This window comes from Sturnus vulgaris, chromosome 1 (assembly GCF_052056855.1).
Source record: "Sturnus vulgaris isolate bStuVul1 chromosome 1, bStuVul1.hap1, whole genome shotgun sequence".
NCBI lineage: Eukaryota > Metazoa > Chordata > Aves > Passeriformes > Sturnidae > Sturnus > Sturnus vulgaris.
Window position 1 is genome coordinate 86,970,484 of NC_142243.1, and position 21,347 is coordinate 86,991,830.

Genomic DNA, 21,347 nt, shown 5'->3' on the forward strand with positions numbered 1-21,347 from the left:
TGAAGGAGACATGTCATGTTTGGGACAGAAAACAACATAAGTTCAAGAGGTCTTTGATTGCTAAGGTTTTGATTGCTGAATTTTTAGGATCAATTTCTAATGACACAGAAATACATTCCCATATAAACCATCAATTCTGTTCTTTGTGGAAATCTTTCAACATTTAGGTATCCAGGGATAGCTTTCTTTCTTTATCATCGGCTTGCTTTTCTCAATGCCTGTATTCATTCAAATAGCTTTTTCAGACTCAAAGAAGATCCTCCAAAAGGATATATTCTAAAGAAGCCAGGAAGTATCTTCCCAATACAGCTTCACACCTCCCCAGATGATAGTTTCAAATTAATCATCTGTTCTGGGGACAGCAGATGGAAAATAATGTTCCTGATAAAATAGGTCTAATGAGAGCTGAAGGACCTGTGCTGACTGCTAATTTTACAAGAAATCCTAAGGAGATTTTTGATTGGATAAATGGGGAATATTGAAGTTTGCTGTCTGCAAAAGAAATCCTCTCACTTCGCTGATTTTGAGGAACTTTGACCAAGCAGATGACTGTCCAATCTGTTTTCATTTTGACCTCCTGGAATTTAGAATCTGGGAATGACACTTGGGTTTATTTCTCAGTCACAGAAGAGACGTGACAGCCTGATTTGAGTTCCATAACACAGCTCCAAGTCCTAACATCCTTCTTCTCCACTGCCAGAAGGATAGAACATGGAAGAAGCTCTCACTTTCTGGGACACAAACAAAAAGGACATTATTGGATTTTAGGTACCTGGGGCAGCTCTGCAACAAGTTCCTGCAGTATGTCCTACCTAAACTGATGTTGTGCTGCCTCCCTCGTTCTATGCCCTTCCATTATCAGTCTTTTATTTTTTGTCCTGTGTTTCACTTGCCCAGTTACATTTGCTCCAGACCATACTTTCTCTCTCTCTCTCTCTTCTCAGGTCTTCCTCTTTTCCTTCCCTTCATACATCTTTCCCGATTTCTCCGTCACTTTTCTTTTAGGCTTGTCTGTTGCAGAGAAAGTAGAACCTGTTTAGCATACAGCTAGACAAAAACCATGGACTAATTTTCCCTAAAACATATAAACTCTCTTTATAGATCTCTTAATTAACCACTCTCCTAGCCATCTCCCTTCCTGCTCAGAAGCACAAAGCTTCTGCACTCCCTGCTGTCCCCTTTTTCCTGCATGCCCTCAGCACAGGCTGCTCCTGCCATAAGCCATCGTCTCTTTAATAGCAGCAGTATTATTTTTGGTGCAGCAGGAACTTCATCCTGCCCTAGTTCATGCAGTGTACTTTGCCTTCTTTCCTCCTCGCACGAGTTGCTGCTGCAGCTTATCATCACACGCACTCTGCTCCCCTTCTGCTACAGCTTCAAAGCACTCCAGATTTTTTGATTTGCTTCTCCTACTGCTCCAAGACACTGAGTGATGCAGAGAACCTCCTACAGCCAGAAACTAACTGTGATTTTTAGCGATGATGTTTGCTCTAACTATTTAAAGCACACTTAAGAAGACACATAATAAGTAGGTTTGAGGGAAGTGGTAGCAATCCACCCACTACGTTCCTTTTAGCAAACCCTTTAATTAAATATTAAAGATATGGTTCTCAGGAAGATTTAAAATAACCCACTGACAGAAAAAAAAGAGACAGGTTAAAAAACAGCAGAAAATGAAATAATCCCCCCCCCAAAGACTTACCACACCTTCATGCTGTTTTTAACATAATTTTACTGTGCAGATGAGGGAAGAGCTTTTCTGAAGGGAAATAACAAACCTTATGCTTTCCAGTGCTAGATCACTCTCTATGTTCTCAAGGAGGCCTGCTAGGGATTACAAATTATTTGATGCTTAACTAAACATACCAGTTTCCTCTTCCATAAGGGAGAGCAAAGAGTTTATAAAAATTGAGTAAGTGAATTACTTGAAATGTTATTCCTCACTCAAAAGACACACTCTGCTGCTGGATGCACAGAACTGATATGCAGTTTGAGGGGAAAAGTACATATATACACTGCTTTATAGCCTTGTCTCCAAGTATAAAGCAGAGTGAGATAAATGACAGCAAGATCTGGGCAGATTTATGGTATGAAGCATTCTCTTTGTAACTGAGTTAAGGCACAGCACAAATGATCAGAGGAGAAAGAGAAGTGACTACTGATGGGGATCAGAAGTGCAAGAAACCAGGTATGTCCCCAAAACCGAATGGCTCTGACCTGCATATTCCTTTTGGTGAAGACTTTGATTATTTTTCTCTGTATCTAGCTGACAAAGCTCCACGGCCTCACTGAGGTGTTTTTGCACCAGTACTGCAAGAATACCCGTTCTGCTGCTTCTTCTCTTGTGTTTGAACTCCATTGTACTGCTTTTGCTCTTCTATGCTGCGTGTAGTTTTAAATCAATCTCCAGACCCCCAAGCTCTCTGTATAGTCTCCAATGTTGCTGTAATACAAACAGAAACTGGTCAACCATTTCGATTTGTTCTCACGTTAGCCATATAATGGAAAGTGCTTCCAAACACACACTGCGTTCCCCCTCCAAATCAGTCTTACAATCAATACTGTCCTACTTTCAATTAAAATACCACCACCACAGATACATCTGTACGGTGCTTAGAATCTCACAACAGAAAACCCATTACTTTGAATACAAAAGCTGGCCAAAATGATTGAATTCCTGAGGCAACAGAAACGATACTGGTGATTTTATTCAGCACGTGTCCAATACGATTTTCCATTCGGAATCCACATTTTAAAATGCTTTTCTATACCATTCTTAACATTACCTTCAGCTTTTATGGAGTCCCTTAGAAAATTGTTTTTTTCAATTTGTTTACCAGAAAACTTAAATTTTAATGATTAAATAATAGGACATTTATATACATCAGTGGGTTTTCTCAGATACTGGGCTCTAAGTACATACAATGTCTATTGAGTGAAAATAAAAAAATTCCAGTCATGCAAATCATCTTACAAACCATGTTCCATTTGACTTGAAAATTTTTACTCTTTTTACTGGCATATCATTTCAAAATTAAACAGATAAAATTTAAAGGTTGCTTTGTCCATTTCCACTCATTTGTTTTGCTGTTTTGAAGGACTGACAGGCCACATGCTACTGCAGAAGGTACCAGCAGGGTAATCATTGTTCTGCTACCACCAACCAACCCCTTTGAGCCCTGGTGTCGATGTGTTTTAAAAAGCCACCTAACCTTCAGCTAACTGCACTGGTTTATTTCTGAACAGCACATCACAATATCAGCACAGAGAGCACATTGTAACCGGTTGGGTGATTCCACTTAATAATTTTTCAACACTAGGACCTTTCAGCATTTTAATTCTGGTTTCATTTATGAATTAAAGGTCATATATAGAGCACAAATGAGGTCTAAATTTAGTCACAGCAGACCACAGTTCCACATAAAGACAAATCTTCAAGTTATGTTGACCTGCTAGGAGACAAAGATAAACAGCACAGCAAACATGTACCTGCAATGCACTGCTTCCCTATTAAATATTAACTGTTTCATTTACATTTAAATGAACTGAGCAGTAATGGATAGACTTTCCAGTACTGCTGTTTGGTGCTGCTGTCATGGAAAGAAGCTGAAGACAATGTGGGCTGTATGGGGGCAAATGACGCAATCTCAGCATCCGCTCAAGTGACTTCAATGATGACCATTCTCCAGTCTTGAAATATAATCCTACACAGCATTTTTTTTTCTCTCCCTCTGTAAACACATCTGTTCATAAATAACTTAGATGTCTCCTTGACATTCATGGTATGTAACTGAAGCTGAAGTAGAAAAGGATGGGCGGTGTACAGCACTGAGGAGATGTCACAGTACTTTTGTTCAGCATTTTTGTCAAGTGCAGGTTGCTAACATCAGCCATCAGAGACGGGTGGGGTGACCCACCCATATTTTTCATGGGTCTTCACCAAACTCTTAAATGTTGCTTCAGCTTCCTTTCGACTGAATGACTTTTTTGATTTGCCAGCTTTTCTGCAGATACGGCCCTGCGCCAAACACAAAAAGAAAACCTTCATTAAAGATGTGAACACACATCTGGAAACCACAGATTTAATTTAACTTTTCAACTCATCAGCATGAGAGGCATTCACTTACGGGTTTCAGCAAGCACAGTTCCCCAACTCGAGCAGACAAATGCATTATTAGAGATGATTTAAAATGATATTCAGTGAACGGGTAAAAATAAAAAAAGAAAAAAATTTTAAAAAAAGCATCTGCTGGGCTGCTCCTTCCCTCCTGCCCCTCCTGCCCAGCCAGGGGCAGCCCTGGAAGACAGTGACTGCCCAGGCATGACATCCATCCTATGGAACGCTCCATCCTTCTTCCTGCAGGCTACCCGTGAGAGATTAACAGCTCTGCCCTTTCTAAAAGGAGTGCCTTAAACCAACTTGCTTCCATCTTAAATCAGACGTTCTAATTTGTTTATTACTCCTTCATGCCAAGTTCGATATTGAATGAAAATATACCCATTTATTCAAATCCTTGTTTGGCAAAAGAGACTTTTACTGAGTTATCAATAGCTTACCTTATTTTTCACTTTCGTCTCTGTCAATTACCAACCAACAGAGACAAAAGAAAGAATTATAGCTGCAGGTTAATATCACTCTACAACAATTAATACCTTTAAACAAAATAATTAAAATAAAATAAATACCTTTAAAATATTTATGCCCACTGAATTTGTTACAAAATTGAAGTTTATCAAAGTCACTAGTCTAGTAATTTTAGTAATTGTTTGATAGATTGCACTGAAGGCAATAAATTTGACAATAAATTGTATTTGATGAATGAATACCATATTACAGTGTTACAATTATTAAGAACTAAGTTAGTATGTTCTCGTTTTTTCCTGTAGCTTAGCTCAAAAATCATCTTTTGCTGTCAATTTGGAATTGAAATAAAAAATTGGCATTTGCAATAGTGTGCAACAAATACTGAGAAAATAGTCAGGTATACAAATGAAAGGGGAAAATGGGAAAAAGGAAAACAAAATCTGTCCTCGGAGTATCAAATTTACTTTTAGACTAAAATGAGTAAGTTTAGTCTGCAGTGTGGACAAACAATTTCCTTATAGAAACTGTCACAATACTGCAGAGGCTCTTTTGCATTCAGCACTGCTCCTGTTACAGCAAAACTATGGACACAAGAAAGAAAAAAGCCGTTTCCTACTCCTGTTTTAACAAATAATTTTTCCGTGCAGTTTGTCTCTCAGAGAATACCTTAACCAAAAATTATGAACACCCTCCAATTCCCACCTCGATTTATTCACAGTCAATTTATACCCATTCGTTTGTCCCAAAACAGCTGTTTTACCTGTCGATGCTTTTCTCGCCTTTCTCACTAGCTGCCATTTGCAGACTAGAAATCTACTTCCTCTTTAAACCCCCCTGATAGACCAAACAGCAAGGCACCTTCTACAACTCCACACAAATTTGGCAATTAATATGTCCCAAATACAGATGATCTGAATGGTTCTCAATTGAGTCCTGATCATAAATTTTCTTAGAAAATGCTCATTTTTAGTTGTGACATATGGGATAATTAAATAAAGCTGGGTAACATATTTTTAAAATCTTATTGAATAATCATACATAATTATATAATCTATAATTATCAATCATAATTATTCTACAGAGTTTTTTTGTTGTTACAAAACATTTTGCATTTTCTTAATAATCTGAGGTTTTGTTGGAATTACACTTAGAGAAACATAGGAAAAGATAAAATAAAGTGCAACAGAAGATTAAATCAGCACAGAAAATGCTGTCCTCAAAATCTCATGGATGAAATACTTTTGAAAGTAATTATAAACTTACTCTGCTGCTTAATTTCTGGATTAGATCCATTTGCCACCTCCTGTGTTTTGCGTATTATTTTTTATCCTTTAAGTCTTTGGTACCTTTCTGAATTATGCATAGCACCTAGGACAGTATGATTCACATCTTCCCCAGATTTTACAAAGCATTAATACTAAGTTGTACCTAGAAATAGAATCTTTGCATTGTGAACAGCTCATGTTTGGTGTTGACTATGTAAAGCTTTCAAAGCAGGAACATAAGAATTCACTGGTGTCATAATGATGTGATAAACATCGTCACATAATGTAAAATTTACTGGAGCTATATCAGATGAAAGGAGCATCAATTCATGACTTTATTCTGAAACCTTTCTGTTGCTAATGCAACAGATCATTAAATCTATTTCCACTCCAGTCCCATATGCAGGTTGTATGTGAACAGCTCCATTAAAGACCAGCTAATTCTACCCTGCTGCAGTCCATGTATTTCTATGCTTATACAGAAACTACGGGTGGCATGGTCAGCATTGTCTCTTATTAACCAATATCCTGTCAGCTGTTTATAATTTGGATAAAATTTAACCTCCTAGACTGAAAGTTTCCCTACTTGGTGCCTCAAGTAAACCTGAGGTAAAAACAAAGAAGGCTGGAATTTCAGCTGACCAACTGCAGACGCTTTCAAACCTATACTTGGGTGGTATCTGCTCTCTGACTTTTAGTTTTTTGCCATTCCCAGAAAATTCTTCTGAAGTTTAAGTAAAAAATGTCATTTTGGATGCAATTATAAAGTGTCAAATGTTTTACCAGGCACTGCTACCAGCCCTGACTACAGTTTATTTTCAGCCTGCTATTTAAACATGCAGAGCCTGTGAGCTGCTGCATTCTGTAAACATGGAAGTGATGGTAAATACAATATGTAAATATGTGCTGTCCACAGCTCTGTTGGGCACAGCTGCATTTTTACCAATCCCCAAACTACATGTGTCACTACTGCCAGGGTAAGCAATACAGATCATTTGCATGGCCAATGTTTTGATGTGTCCAGCACCACATCAAGGGAAGATATCAAACTGGTATCTGAACAAGATCAAAACATTCCACAAGAGGTTAAAAACAACAGCAAAAACCCAAGAAAGCCTTTCATAAAGATATCACTGTCAACTTCAGCTCCGAGAAGTCGCACCAGGAGCTTATTTAAATACTTGCAATACTTTCAGACACTCGCAGAGCGCCTTTCATAAAGGGATAACTGAAAACCTAATTAAAGAGTTGGAGAGAACGTTTCAGATTTTGCCATCTGCTGTGACTTCATGTACTTATCAAGATATAATTTTAACAAGCTAGAAACATATGAAAGGTGAAAGCAATGCCACAGCACCCAACTGGTTTTTATGCAGCCGTGCTGGAGCGCAGGGGGACGTGTGCTGTGCTCAGCCTCCTCCCTCGCACGCGCTCCTGCTGTGGCCAGCCTGCGTGGCACAGAGAGCAATCCCATGCCACTCATCCAGGCTTTGCCCAAACTAATGAGCTTGCACAAACAGCTGATAAGCATCCAGCCTGTAGCCCTCATAATGGTGGGCAGAAAGACCTCCTTGAACACGATCTGCTGCGGGCAGCCTTCTCAGGGCCCTGGCCCTACCAAGGGACCAATCACTCCCTCCTGCCATGTTCAGCAAAAGACCCAAGGTGAATCTCACTTATGATCTGTCCCCCTGTCCTGGTTTCAGTTGCAATAGAGCTCATTTTCTTTCCAGTAGAAGTGGTGGTTTTGATTTAGCATGAGAATAATGTTGATAACACCCTGATGTTTTAGCTGACGCTGAGCAATGCTCACGCTAAGTCAAGGATTTTTTACAGTGCCTTGTGCTCTATCAGTGAGAAGGTGTACAAGAAGCCAAGGGGGAATATGGCCAGGACTGTGAGCTGAACTGGCCAAAAGGATGTTCCATATCATAGACCATCATGCCCAGTATATTAACTGGGGAGTGTCGACTGGGAGGGGTCAATCACTGCTTGGGGACGGGGCATCTGTCAGTGGCTAGTGAGTAATGGTATTGTGCATCACTTTCTTGTGGTTTTTTTTTGTCTCTCTGTATTTAATTACAATTAGGTTTTTTGTTGTTATTATTATAATTATTAGTATTATAATTATTAGTATTATATTTTACTTAGCTTCAATTATCAAACTCCTTATCTCAACCGAAAAGTTTTTACTTTTTTTTTTTCTGAGTCTCCTCCCCTGCCAGTCAGGGATGAGATGAGGGAGTGATTGTGTAGCATTTGGTTGCAGCTGAGGTTAAAACATGACAAATTCGCATCTATGGAACTCTGTGGGCAAATCTGGGAGCTTTTCTACTTCCAAGTGATGCCACAGTAGTCTCCGTGAATGCGTCTCCCCTTCATAATGCTCTGTGACACTGAAACATATCTTCAAAAACATTCAACTCAACAACTATTAGCTCTTTAAAATATGTCAGTACCACTATCAGCAGTGTGCCATGTCAACTCTTACCCAACATCATCAGATCACAAAGTAGTCCAAAGACAGAATTAAGTCCTGTACAAAGACCAAATATGAAGCCTGAAACTCTTGAGCTCACCATGACCTTATATTTACCCACATCAGGCCTATGGTGCCATGAAAAGCAGTCTTGATATTTCTTCTGGTCCTTCCAGCGTCAGGAGAGCCTCAAGAGGATTTCTCTGGACAAAGGGAGTTCCCTCTCTTCTCTCAAATAAATTATAGTAGCTCCCAGATCCAAACCAAATAATTTTAGCACAGTATCAAGTGTGCTCCCATATATGTCCTGTTGGCACTCCCTAGAAGGACAGGATGGTTTAACAGAGATCAGTCTTCAGCAGGATCATACAGTCACCAAAAGTATTGGCTGGAAGAAACCTGTGGTGATCTCCAAGTCCAGCTTAGACACTTGGAGCTGAGCTGCCAATACAGGTCAGCTGTGGCACTGTGCAGTCAGGTCCTGAGCCCTTCAAGGTTGTGTTCAGTCTACTCCTGATGCCACTGCCTGGCATTATTAGGTCCCAAATTTTTAGAGATTTAGTGTACACAGCCATGAGCCCTTACAGGGCTGATGTTATTGTGGAAACAATGTAAGCTCCTGTGTTGTGGATCTCTGAGGTGTCACAGCTAACCTTCAGTCACATCGACATTTTACCTGGACAGCTAACAAGAAGCTGTGTACGTTTCCAGTAGTGCACAGCTAAGAGACTCAAAGGCAGAAAATCCTTTGTTGTTAGTACAGCTCTTAAGCTCTTAACACAATCTCCTCAGCCCTGTGTACTTTCATTAGTCCTGGCAATGCAAATAACTGCAGGTTGGTCTCCCAAGGGCAAATCATGCAAGCCTTCTGCACATGGGGCTAAATTTAGCCCATCATGTATGTCAGCATAAGGACACATGGATGGCTACAATTTCCTTTTCTGCCTCCATCTCTTAACAGATCTCTATAGCAGGTTCTGCTGACCCAACCCTAGGTAAACGTCAAGAGATGGAATTCAAGCAGAGAGAGAGAAGCACACACAAGACTGCAGGAAGTCACTATGCCAGACACGGCATCTGTGGTGATTCCTCCATGGACAAGAAGGTGATCTACAAGGATATGCCCATTTTCCAAGTCTGTTGTGCCAGGCTTCTCCATGGGTGACAAAAAATCTATGTATTTCCTAAATATTGAAGCATGCTATGAGTTTCCAGTATGTAGCTTGTTCCATAATGTGGCAGTGACTAATGGCTTTGGGCCCCAACTATTCTATGAAAACATACTCAAACATTTTCTGATAAGGAATAGAGGCACTCAGTGCTTAAGCCGGAACCAGCCTTATCCTAGAATATTTAAACAAGCTTTCAGAGGAAAATATTTCCACTGGCTTTAGAGACGCATTCAAAAGCACAGCGATGCTGAAGTGAGTACTGTCATGCTCTCAGTGCAGTGATTGCAATGTGTCACAACATCGCTGTTAGAGCGCAATATACACAGTCTCTCCCCCCAATTACATGGTTTATAATTTTTTTTCTTCATGTACTGATGAGGCACAGTTAATCATGTCTCAAAAACTGCACACAATTTATATTGCACTGTATATGATTATTAGCTATCACTAAAATAAAATGGTATAGAAAGTGATACAGACAAATACTTATAATGTTGGAGCATAAGTGAATTAAAATAACAAGGTTTTCCTGAAAATGTGTAATTTCCAAAGCAGTACTTCCCTGTCTTTTTTGGTCTCCTTTTAAAGAATAATCCATAAAAGAAGTGAAAACATAGCAAGTTCTGGCTTTAAAGCATCCTATAAATTGTGCCTTCTGGGAGCATAACTGTTCTTTGTCCAGGAAAAACGAAATCTGAGTTGCAGCTGAGTAATTATTTATGCTCATTTGTCTGTGCCAGTAGTCCGGTGCCAGTAGCTCTTAATCGATACAAATGCTTACAGCCCCAATCTCTGTCTGACAGCTACAGAGCACTGTGCTGCTCTTCCTCACTTTTCCCTAAACCAGCACCAAGCTGGCAGCATGATTTCGGCACAGATGAGGGTTAAGAAACTCCCCTACTGCATTTTATGGGTAGGACAAACTCTGTGCTGGCAAAACAGTAAGAAAATTTGGGTGGCTGGCTACATTACTGGTGACTCAAGCATCTCCAGGGCTGATGGCATGACAACTGGTTGGGCTTCTGTCAAAAGATCAGTCCCTGTTCCCTGCCACCAGAAGGACACTTGCTAGTCTGGGTGACAGAGGGATGTTTTCTCTGCTATGTATTCTGTCTTTTGCTGAGCTCCCTGGACTACCTCTCTGCGGAATCAGGCACTGGCAGAGTTCCTGGGGGCCAGTCCAGGTGAGAAGCTGGGAACATGACAGCAAATCTTTGCATAAGCCCACAGGAACCTGAAGCTACCCAAGTCAAACAGTCATGGGTGTGAACCCAAGCAAAGCAAACCCAACCCAACCATCTTTTGTGACAGGCTGTAAGGACAAAGGCACAACAATGCCCATCTTTACGTTCCCCTAAGTTTTACAATGCTAAAACAAAAGAAAAAGAAAACATCCAAAAACAGTAGTAAAAAGCAGGTTGTCTGTGGGAACATCTAAGCCAGTTAAACCCAAATTTAGTAAGATCAGAGTCACAAGTGGATGTGCTTTTCTCTTGCTATTTATATGAATGTGCCAATCTCTTGACTGCAGTATGTTTCATACTGATGCACATGGACATCTACTCAGAGAGCCCTCACTTCTGAGTGCTTTAAGCACATATCCTCAAATGCCCTTTGGGTCATTTATAAATTTGTACTTTACATGTGAGAAAGAAGAATATAGTGAAGTTATATGACTTGCCCATGGACTGCACCTGAAGTCAGTGACAAAACCTGGAAGCTAAACTCAGATCACCTTTTCTCAGGCTAAGTTCTCAAACCGTGAAACAACCTCCGCCTGTAAATAATTATAGAACACTTAAATGCCAGGTATATTTTAATGGAAATAATATTGTCAAATTCACAGAAAATTTAATATTCATAGAAACTCATAGAAAAATTGAGAAACTAATAACATCAATTTCTTCTATTTCACGATGCTTTGGTTTTTCCATGGACATGTATTACGGAAACCAGCCCTTCTTACTGCAGCTGGGGGCTTGTTACCATTTGTAGCACAAGCTTAGAAACATGAGAAATACCAAGTCATTCCACAGCTCATAAAGCCTGCCTATGACAAGCATCTGAGCTCCAGGCCATTTCATAACACAAGCTTATGTCTTCCTTCCTCGGCTTTATTTTCACTCGTTTTTGAATGCAGGTTCAGGATTATAACTGACTTGTAACTCTATCAAGGAGTCACTGCAGAAGTTCCATGGGTTTTGGAGATCCTGTGCAGCAAAAGATTAAATCAATGGGGATCATTGATTTTAACAAAGAAAACGAACAAGATCGTGAAGTAGATAAAAATACATTTTCCAAGGACAAACTCAGCATGTGCATGAGGCAGGCATGAACCTGCCACGTGTGGCTGAGGATGGATACGCCTGATGTATCCTTCCTCAGTGTGACTTTTAATGGGAATGGGGCAATCAGACTGGCACCTTGATCCTGTTTCAAAGAGGGATCACTTGAACCTCTGAAGCGTGGTGCCCACTTACCTGTTCTGTGCACACGGGTAGGGACTACAAATTCACTTTCACGCTTCTTCCTAGCTCAGGCACTTTCAATTCCCAGTGCAGTGTTCATTTCACTGCAAGCCAGGTTAGGTAACAGTATCATGCCCTTCCTGTAAAGCTTGTCCTGAGACTTCCAGGATCTACCCAGTTACTGCTGTTTCCAGATGGAGCTAAAGGCCAACACCATGTAATGCTCAGCAGCCTCCAGAAATGACCTGTGGAGTACAGCTCAGACCAGACCCCGCACTTTCAAAAAATACAATGATACCTAAGAGAAACCTGCTATTCCATTTACAAGTGCAACAACTGGATCTTGTGCACCTTACAATTAAGACACATTTTGAGCCATTCAGCCAGCATAACTACCGCAGCATATGAAGTTCTCCCTGTTTAACTGCAGAGGAATTGCACCCAGCAATCTTTCCACCGCCCGTCTCCCTTTGCACCGAATGCCAGCATTACCTTTTTTGGAATTTACAGGAGAAAACTAGAAACCTCGTGTGAAGGACTGAATACATCAAGGAAAAGAAGAGCCCTTCACCGACTCTTGCCAGCCCAAAGGAGCTTAGACAGGAAAAAGAAATGCAGTAAATATTATGTTACTTAACCACTGTCCCACTTTGTGAGAGCAGATGCCCACAGGGGGACATGCCACAGATCATGGCTGGCAATCAGACTCCCAGGATATGAGGAGCTGAATTACTGTGGAGTTACAAATCTTCAATCTGGAAGCATCCGGTCATGCATGGAAATCTCTGGGCATTGTGTGGATGCTAGGAAAGCTGCATATTTTCAAGGCTAGCCTGTAAAAGGAAGAGTAAATCTTCCTCACAATAGAAAGTGGGTTATTTAGGTTACTCCTTCAGGACATCACCCTTCGTGACTAGGCTTTCTGCATTTGAAAAAATACAATTTTCAATGACGTATCTGACAAAGCACCCCAATGCTTCATGGTTCTCTCTGCCTGAACACTCACACTGAAGAAAATGAGCACTTCTTATATAATTCAGGGAAGAAGAATCTTGCACTTTTCAGCAAATTCAATTTTCTCACAAAATCCAAAGCCACAATTCTTACAAATTCTTATTTAGGAGATCAGCTAAGTATTGCCAAGAAGAATAAAAGCATGTTTTAAAATTAGTAATTTGGCTCAATTTAGGGATTTTGTTTATTTGATGACTATTTTACAGTAATAAGGATCGTTGAAAGTATTTTAAAATTTTCATTTTTATGCTTTGAAGGAGAAAAATGGAGATTAAATTCCCTTTGCTTTTCAAAAGAATTAAACCAACCTCCTATTTCAATGAGTTGGAATCCCTGTGTCTTCATTCCTCTCAGCAGAATATATTTGCATAATAATAGTGGATGGTCAGAACACCACTATATCAGAGTACACATGAACAATTATTTTTTCCAGCCTGTTTATCAGGCCCAGCATCTCAATACACATGCTCCCACTTAAACTTCAGCTTCCAATCCTACGTCTCTCAAGTGAAACGAAACAGCCATCTTAGAAGGCCAATAGATCTGATTTTCCTCTGTAGACAAACAATATTCTGTTATCTCTTTGGCCCAGCATTTATACCTTTACATGGGAAACAAGTCCCCTAACACAGACTTGGTCTCCTCTGTCATCTTTGTATACAAGTCGATGTTTTTTCACCCATGGACCTAATGCAACATTTCCTCCTGGTGAGGATAACCATCATCATTTGCTCAGGCAACTAATCAAAAGCAAAAAGTAAAACAATTCCATTTTTTAAGACCCTAATAGGATATAATGGCTTCAAATAATTCAGAGACTACTGTGCTTCCTGCACATTTCTGCAGCCTTTGAGATTAGCTGATTTATTCATGGCTGCACTCCTCAAACCCAGCATCTGGAGTATGAAAACCCATGGATCTGCAATTAATTTCTGCTATACATATTTGAAAGACCTGGACTCTGCTGACCTCCTGGACACTGTGCAAGTCCCATCTGCTATCTGCTTGCTCACACTTTTGTTTGAAATGATGAAGAGGGAATAATTTAGACTATGATTAACAGCTACCTTCTGTAGCTGTTTGTCATAAAGCAAGCCCATTTCTGCCGTTTCAATCTGGTAAAACTCAGCTGGGATATTAGAATTTTTAAAATGGAAAGATAAATCCGTTCAACAGTCATACAAGGCACACAGCATTTGAAACATATGAACAGGTTCCACTGAGGTATTTCTAATGTTATAATGTGAGGGATTAAAGTACTAGACACTAACAAATTTATTCAAATTCAGAAACTTTTCCAGTACAAAATTAAAGCTTAACCATAAGCTGTCTTTTGATTTTTATTTAAATCATTACATAGAAGGCCACAACAGCAAGAATACTCAGAATTAGGGATACCCTGCTCCTTTTGTAATATGTCCTGGCAAATTTTCTATGTTTCTTCTGTTCCCTGCAAGAATCCTGGAAAAAGTTTTATGGTCCTCCTATTCACTGGAAGAATAAGGGAGTACTTCCCTCAAAACGAAGACCTTTTTTCCATGACAACCTGCAGAGCTGACAGCTACCTGACGGCTGCCTTTGTCTGTCAGCCTGGTCCCCAGCCTCTATGGAGAGAACAAGGGACTCGTAAAAAAGAAGACAAGGCATCTACTGGTCAGCACTACCACAAGCTTACATCTAAAGAGCCCAAAGCATCAGATGCTTTGCAGCTCTGTTTGTTGCTCTCAAAAGAGAAAAAAACCAAAACTCTGGTGCATTTCTTGGACATTGATACATGTAGCTTCATCCTCTTAAATGTCCACCAAACAATTCTGTCCAGTGAGAAACAACACATTTATTAGAAGACACAAAACCCCCTCTTTACTCTTGGACAACGTCCACTCCTTTTCCTTTGGAACCACATCAACTACCATGTTTTCAAAGGAGAGAGACGACTCCTCCATGAAACATGGGCATTGGTCTCATCTGTGTGCATTGTCATTCAAGGGGAGCCATGATTAACTTCCTGCTGTGACACCCCTCTCCAAGAACCAGTGCCCTCCCTCCCTCCTTCCTATTATTGTGACAATGACACCATTATCTGGAAGAGGAGAGCAACTGACTAATTTTTAAGCCTCTCTCTGAAATAATCAAGAAATCATTTTAAAGGAGTAGCACTCCATGGGCCACTTCCACAGCCTGGACACACACAGAGAGACAGACATGGGAAGCTCTGCCTAGACAGACGTGTCGAACAGTTGCCTCCAGGACGATAAACAACTGGTATTTAAATCATGTCATTAGCATCACCCCACCTCCTGGCTGGCACCCCAGCTCTGCAGCGGCTCACGGCGACTGTTTCGCCGGTTCAGCAGGGCCAAGCTCTTGCCTGTGATGACAGGAGCCAGCAGCAGCTGACTGTGCAGGAAGCAAGTACAAAGTCATCCCTTTAAAAGCAAGGCTACAGTTGAGTTAAGGACAACACCAAATTGTTTAAAATAGGATTCTGGATCCCAGACAGATAAACAGTCTTCAGCCTTTGATGTACTGAGAATTCCCCTCAAGATACTGACTAGAGCTGTGTGAATAATTGATTTTCTCAGCTGAATAGCTGAAGCAACCAACCAAACAAACCCCAACTTGTTTGTTAATTAACATTTTTTCCTTGAAAACTGAGGGGGGAAGAAAAGTTAAATTTAGGATTGTTGAATTGTTACATTCAAACAAAAGTAATTTCTCTTCCATTTTAAACACTTTTATTTACAGACAAAACCCCCTAAAAATACAATGCTAGATTCATGATAGGAAGCTAGGGTGTGCATCCCATAAGGTAGGGCATCTCTCAAGCAAGGCCACCTGAGGCATATGGTTCCTGCTTGGTGAAATCTAGAGAAAAAGTCACTCTGCTTTAAAATCCAAGCCTGGGAGATATGCTGAGGTCTAGGAACTTGGACGCAGGTTTTGCCACTTACAAGCACAATGCAGAAAAGTAACAGAAAAGTGCAACTCTTAATTTCTCTGTTGCACATTTTAGTCTCTGTATAGACACAACTCCTGAGTGACATCCCATGAGATGTCAGAATGACTTATCTCAATTTCTCTTCTACTCTGCCAAAAGGTCTGCGAAATCCATAAAAAAAAAATCTGAGTTTGTCACGGATCTTAACTGCCTGAAAATGTATTTTTAATGTTAATTTTATCTGCTTTTGGATCACTTTGTCAGAAAACAGGTGGTCATCCATGCTTACAATTATGACTAGATCTACCAGTAGACCAAGAAGTGCTGTTTCTCTTTGAAGAACCAGCAGAGAATGACAGTGCCACAGCTGGCTCAGAGAAATGGGACTGACAATAAATGTCTCACGAAATGAGCCACCTTGGTTCCATCCCCTGAATCACCCCAAGGAGGAAGGTGTGCCAATGGAACGCTCAGCCCTGCCCACTCACACTGGTGCCTGTGCCAGCCAGGCGCACTCTTGGATGCGTCACCAGCTCTAGCTCGTATTCATGGTGATTTCATGCTAAATCATGGCGCTGGGAAACAGTGACATTTCTCTGGAAGGTGCCTTTGACTCACTGGTGGTGACAGGGCCCCATCTCCCCCTCAGCCCGATGGCTGCTGCCATTTGCTCAGGCAGGTTCATTCTGAAGCGATGGAGAATGGCCCTCACCCTTCCAGCCTTGCTGATCAACAGCATCTTGAATATTTCATGCTATTATGGGTTGCAGGCTGCTCACAGAAATTGACAATTAACCTGGTGACAGCCATGGCTATTTGTTCAGGCTGGCTCCTTGCATACACCAAGGCTGCCGTGCCCCAAACCTGGCCACACAGCTGGGGAATGCAGCACCTCAGCCCTCGATGCTCCATCGGCTCCATTTTTATTTTTAAAAACTAACTGGCCAAAAGTAGATCACCTGTAAAATGAAACAGGGATAGGGGAGCGCCAGGCGTATTTTGAGCCCTATTATGCAATGGAGTGGGGATTACATAACGAGGGGAGTGCAATTACAGAAACGTGGTTCCCATGACACAGAGCCCAGCTACGGTGACAGGTCGGCAAACCCACCACAGGCAACATCTCTCTAACCCAGAAAATAAATGTATTGACTGTACTGCCTAATAACCTTTCCACTTGGATTGAACAATCTGAGAGGTTGACACGTGCCATGTTACATCAATTTAACTACTAAGTTACTGTCAGCAGTTTTTTTCTGTCTTTTCTTTTATTTTAATCCCAGTTCTCTTTTTGTCATAATTGACTTTGTAAACTTTTGGAAGAATGTTATTGAAACTCTTGCTTTTTAAATGAGTTTATTAATGACGCACACTTAAACATCTTCTGGTAATCAGAAATTGCTACCACTTTCTGGAAATCTCTTAAGTGGTTTAGGGTAGAATATTGTCATATTATATAGCTGAGAATGTATTATTGATGAAACAATTCAGTGCTTCTCTTCACTGAACCATTTTATGATCCCAGTAAATATTCATGTAACCCCTTTAACATGCAACACCGCAGCAAGAGGCTGAATTGTTACAAAATGAGAGAATTTGGCATTGTCCTTCTAAATTCTTGTAACAAATAACAAGAACTATGACCTCTCTAAAAAGAGACAGGTTAACAAACAGTGAGATGCACTAAGAGCAGCTACAGAACTTCACTGTACCTCAGGCTCCGTGTTAATTAAAACTCTTTTTATTTTCCTTCCTTGGAGGATGTTTTTTTATATCCCAAGGTGACCTAGGAAACTTGACCTCTTGAAATGAAGTGCAGAGAAAAATACTATCTGATTAAAAAAAGAAGTAGGCCCAAACCAAATAGGTTAAAGGGAGGACAAGCCACTTACAAAAGAGCCTGTTGAAAAATCAAAATTAATTTCAGTCTTAAGAAGAAACAAGCCTTTACTTCTGCTCAGGCAAGCAGTTCCATAGAAGCAACAGGAGTAACCTCATTTTTAAGCAAATAAAAAGTATGTTATTATTTACGCTTTTCCCATCTCCTCGCCAAGAGAGAAATTTAAGAAGTTACTTAGTATCATTTACTGACAGACAGGGAGCTGTGCATGTCCCCCGAGTTCAAGGGCATTCACGAACAGGAAAACCACCCTGTCACAGCCATGTGTGCACTGCCCACTATAATATCAAGTGTAATAAAAGGCATAAAGAGCTACTGCCTACCAGCAATATTTGCCCATTTATTAAAAATGGCTTATAAAATATTCCTCTTCTACGGATATTCTGCAGGAGAAAAAGGAAAAAAAAGAAAAAGAAAACAAAACCAAAAACCCAGCATAAAATGCAGCGATTCAGGTCAGACGAGATCCTCTGCCGGGAGAACCGATCACCTCCTTTGAAGAGGCGAGCTGGCAGGAACCGTCTGGCTGCTGCAGCTGCAGTACCTAGCCCAAATTACTTGTTCCTTTCGGGCCGGAGGATTTGAAACCGGTACAAGTTTGCCAGCAGCCCGGGCAGCGACTGCCGGCGTGACCCCGCGACACATCTCAGCGCAGTGTGCCGAGCCCCAGAGCCGGGGTCGCCCCTTGTCCCCAGGGGATGCTGTGCGGGACGGCACAGACAAAGACCTGGGGGCAGCAGCTCCAGCGTCGCGCCCTCCGCCAGCGGCAGCACTGCACGCAAAAGACCAGAGAGTACGGCCGACTGCTCGGTGAAGGGCAAGAGGCCCCAATCCCAAACCCCACTGGAGCCCGGAAAGCCCCCTTTTGCTGTGGTGCGAAGGAGATGCCCGTCAGGGGTAGCGAGCACGGTATCTTGGTGTGCCACAGGCGGCAGAGCCAAGCACAGGGACAAAAGCCGGGAGGGAGGACACGATGGATGCATATGTTCCTCGTCCCTCCAAGCTGCCCCGCACCTCTGCCGCATCTGCCCGAGAAGGGACCCCGGAGCCAAACACGTGTGTCCCTGCCTTCGCCCCACCGGTGACTCCAGGTCGCCGGGGAGACCGGGCCTGGTGGCGGACAGCGGCGGGCTGGCCGCCTTTGAGGTTCCCACCCGAACACCGCTCAGATCCGCACCCCGGGCCATGGATGCCTGTGCTCCGCCCCGAGCACGGAGCCCTACCTGCCCCTTGACCAGGCTGGCGGCGAACTGCCTCATGACTGCCTCCACGGTGTAGGCGCTGGACCAGCCGCGGGGGGTGAGCAGCTCCATGCAGATGGCCCCGCCGTCCAGGACGTAGCCGTTCTCCAGGCGGGGGCTAAGCACCCTCATGAAGGGCGGCGAGAAGGGGAAGTTGTCGGGGAAGGTGAGGTTGAGCAGGATGTACTCCGTGTTGGTCTCCTTCATGTCCTGCCACAGCACCGAGTCCTTGTCCACTTGGTGCAGCTTCACGTTCCAGTCGAAGAGGCTCTCGTCCACCAGCTCCACCGAGATGAAGCGGTCGCTGAGCCGCGCGATGTCCTGCAGCTCCTTCATCAGCCGCCGGGTCCGCACCTGCGTGCAGTGCTGCTGCCGGCCCGCGGGTACCAGCGCCGCCGGCCCCGACCCGCACCCGGGACCGGAGCCGGGGCCGGGCCGCGGCGCTGCCTCCTTGCCGGCGCCGGGCTCCCTGCCCACCTCCCGCGGCTTCTCCCGGCCGACTCCCGAGCGCGCCTGCTGCGGGGGCTGCTTGGCCGGCTCCGGCGCCTTCTTGTTCTTGTGGCCCCCGGGGCTGCCCTCGCTGCTGCTGCTGCTGCAGCCGCCCCCGGGGGGGCCCTGCGGCTGCGGCTTGTTGCTGCTGTTCTTCTGGTTGCCCCTGCCGCGGAGTGAGGAGCCCTGCTGGCTGCTGCTGCGGTGGTGGTGGTGGTGCTTGGGGTCCTCCGTGTCCCGGCTGTGCAGCCGGATCAGCCCGATTTTCCGCAGCAGAGTGGCCATGTTGTGCGCGGCTCTGCGATCCCTCCCGCCTCTGAGCACCGGTGGGGCTCTAGCGCGGTTATTATCAATTTAGAGCTCGGCTCGGCGGCTTTGCTGTTAGCGGGCGAGCGGCGAAGCGCCTCTCCGCCGGTCCGGGGCGCGGAGAGGCGGCGGCGGCGGTGCCGCCGCGGTGCCGGAGGATGTGCGGCCGCCGCTCAAACGCCTCCCCTGCCTAGAGCTGCGGCGGGGAGCATTGCCGCAGCGGGGCTGCTCCCGCGGACATCACGGCCCCGCCGCCGTGGCCATGATCCCGTGAAAAGGAAGGAGGAGGAGGATGAGGGGGGGGAAAAAAAGGTAGGAAGAGGAAAAAAAATCCCCCAGCCGCCCGCACGGGAGAGCCCCCTCCCTCCCCCCGCACAGCGGCGGCGAAACCGCCTGCGCTGCAGATGGCTTCCCCGGCACCTTCGGATCGCGCTCGGCCGAGCCAATCCCCGGCGGCTCCCGGCGGGCCGGGCCTCGCTCCGCTCCGGGCACCTCCCCCCGAGGCGGGCGGGGGGTGAGATCCCGCCCGCGCAGCCCCCGCTGTGCCCGCGGCGCGCTCGGCCCTTTGTTCGGGAGAGCGGCCGCCCGCCCGGGCAGCGCCGCCGCAGCCCCGCCGCGCCCCCCGCGCCGCCTGCGCGCCTGGCGGCACCGCCGCTGCGGGGCTCGGCGGGGCGGCGGCCGGCGGGCAGCGCGGGGACCGTCCCGTTCCGCTCCGCCCTGCGGCAGCGGCCCCGCCGGCCGGGCGGGCCGGGGGCGGTGACGGTGGGGAGGGGCGCCGGGACAGACCCGCGGGTGCGTGGGCAGGTGTTGCACACGTACGTGTGTGTGTGTGTTTTGTGTGTTTGTGTCGGTGCCCACACGGCCGGGAAACGACACCGCGGCAGCTCCGCGCACGTGTGTGCACACGGACAGAGCCCGCACCTAACGCGGGGACAGAACAGCTCTGTGGTCATCTGTGAGGACACGATGGCATTGAAGTGCATGTGCGTATATGTATTTACACCTACCTGCCTAAACACGTATATCACATACATAATGCCTGTAAAAATCAATATATAAACATGGTTAAAAAGTAGTTATAGGTGCATAACTTGTGTATATGTGTGTGTGTGTGCATACATGTTGGTATTGATGGGGCAATCTTGCTTTCTTCGGTACAGCAGATAGACATATTCCATCCCTCTCACACCTGCTCCCCTCCAAACCAAGCAGGTTCGTCCTCCTGGGACTCTAGCACAGGAAGGAGCTGCCGATTCCCAAAGTCTCTGTCCCCATCATCTTCTTTACCTTCAGAGACTGGAAAAGAAAAAAAAACTACAAGAAATGTTTTGAATTGGGGAATAGTGAAGGCAGGGCCCAAAATGTTATTACATCTGTTGTGCAGATGATGTAAAGTAATGAGCAATGTGTGTACATAGCAGCATTATATTCCATAACACATTTCCCAATGGAAGATCTGGAGGTGGATCTCCTCTTGCTCCCTGAAGACT

General features: G+C 44.0%; 1 protein-coding gene across 1 annotated transcript; it reads right to left on the reverse strand.

Moving 5' to 3' along the window:
* Positions 1-2,690: 2,690 nt before the first annotated feature.
* Positions 2,691-20,171, reverse strand: UBE2QL1 (ubiquitin conjugating enzyme E2 QL1). The gene is made up of 2 exons (XM_014872306.2): positions 19,045-20,171; positions 2,691-4,018 (listed from the first exon to the last, which is right to left on the reverse strand). The coding sequence occupies exons 1-2, from the start codon at positions 19,834-19,836 to the stop codon at positions 3,887-3,889; spliced, it is 924 nt and encodes a 307-aa protein (XP_014727792.1). The 5' UTR covers positions 19,837-20,171; the 3' UTR covers positions 2,691-3,886.
* Between the last annotated feature and the right edge of the window lie 1,176 nt (positions 20,172-21,347).

What these genes read in the sequence shown, in the direction of transcription:
- UBE2QL1 (XM_014872306.2), bottom strand. Translation starts at nt 19,836, where the DNA reads ATGGCCACTCTGCTGCGGAAAATCGGGCTGATCCGGCTGCACAGCCGG. An exon ending in CCAGCCTGGTCAAGGGGCAG is followed by an intron (nt 4,019 to 19,044) that starts GTAGGGCTCCGT and finishes TGTTTGGCGCAG; the next exon opens with GGCCGTATCTGCAGAAAAGC.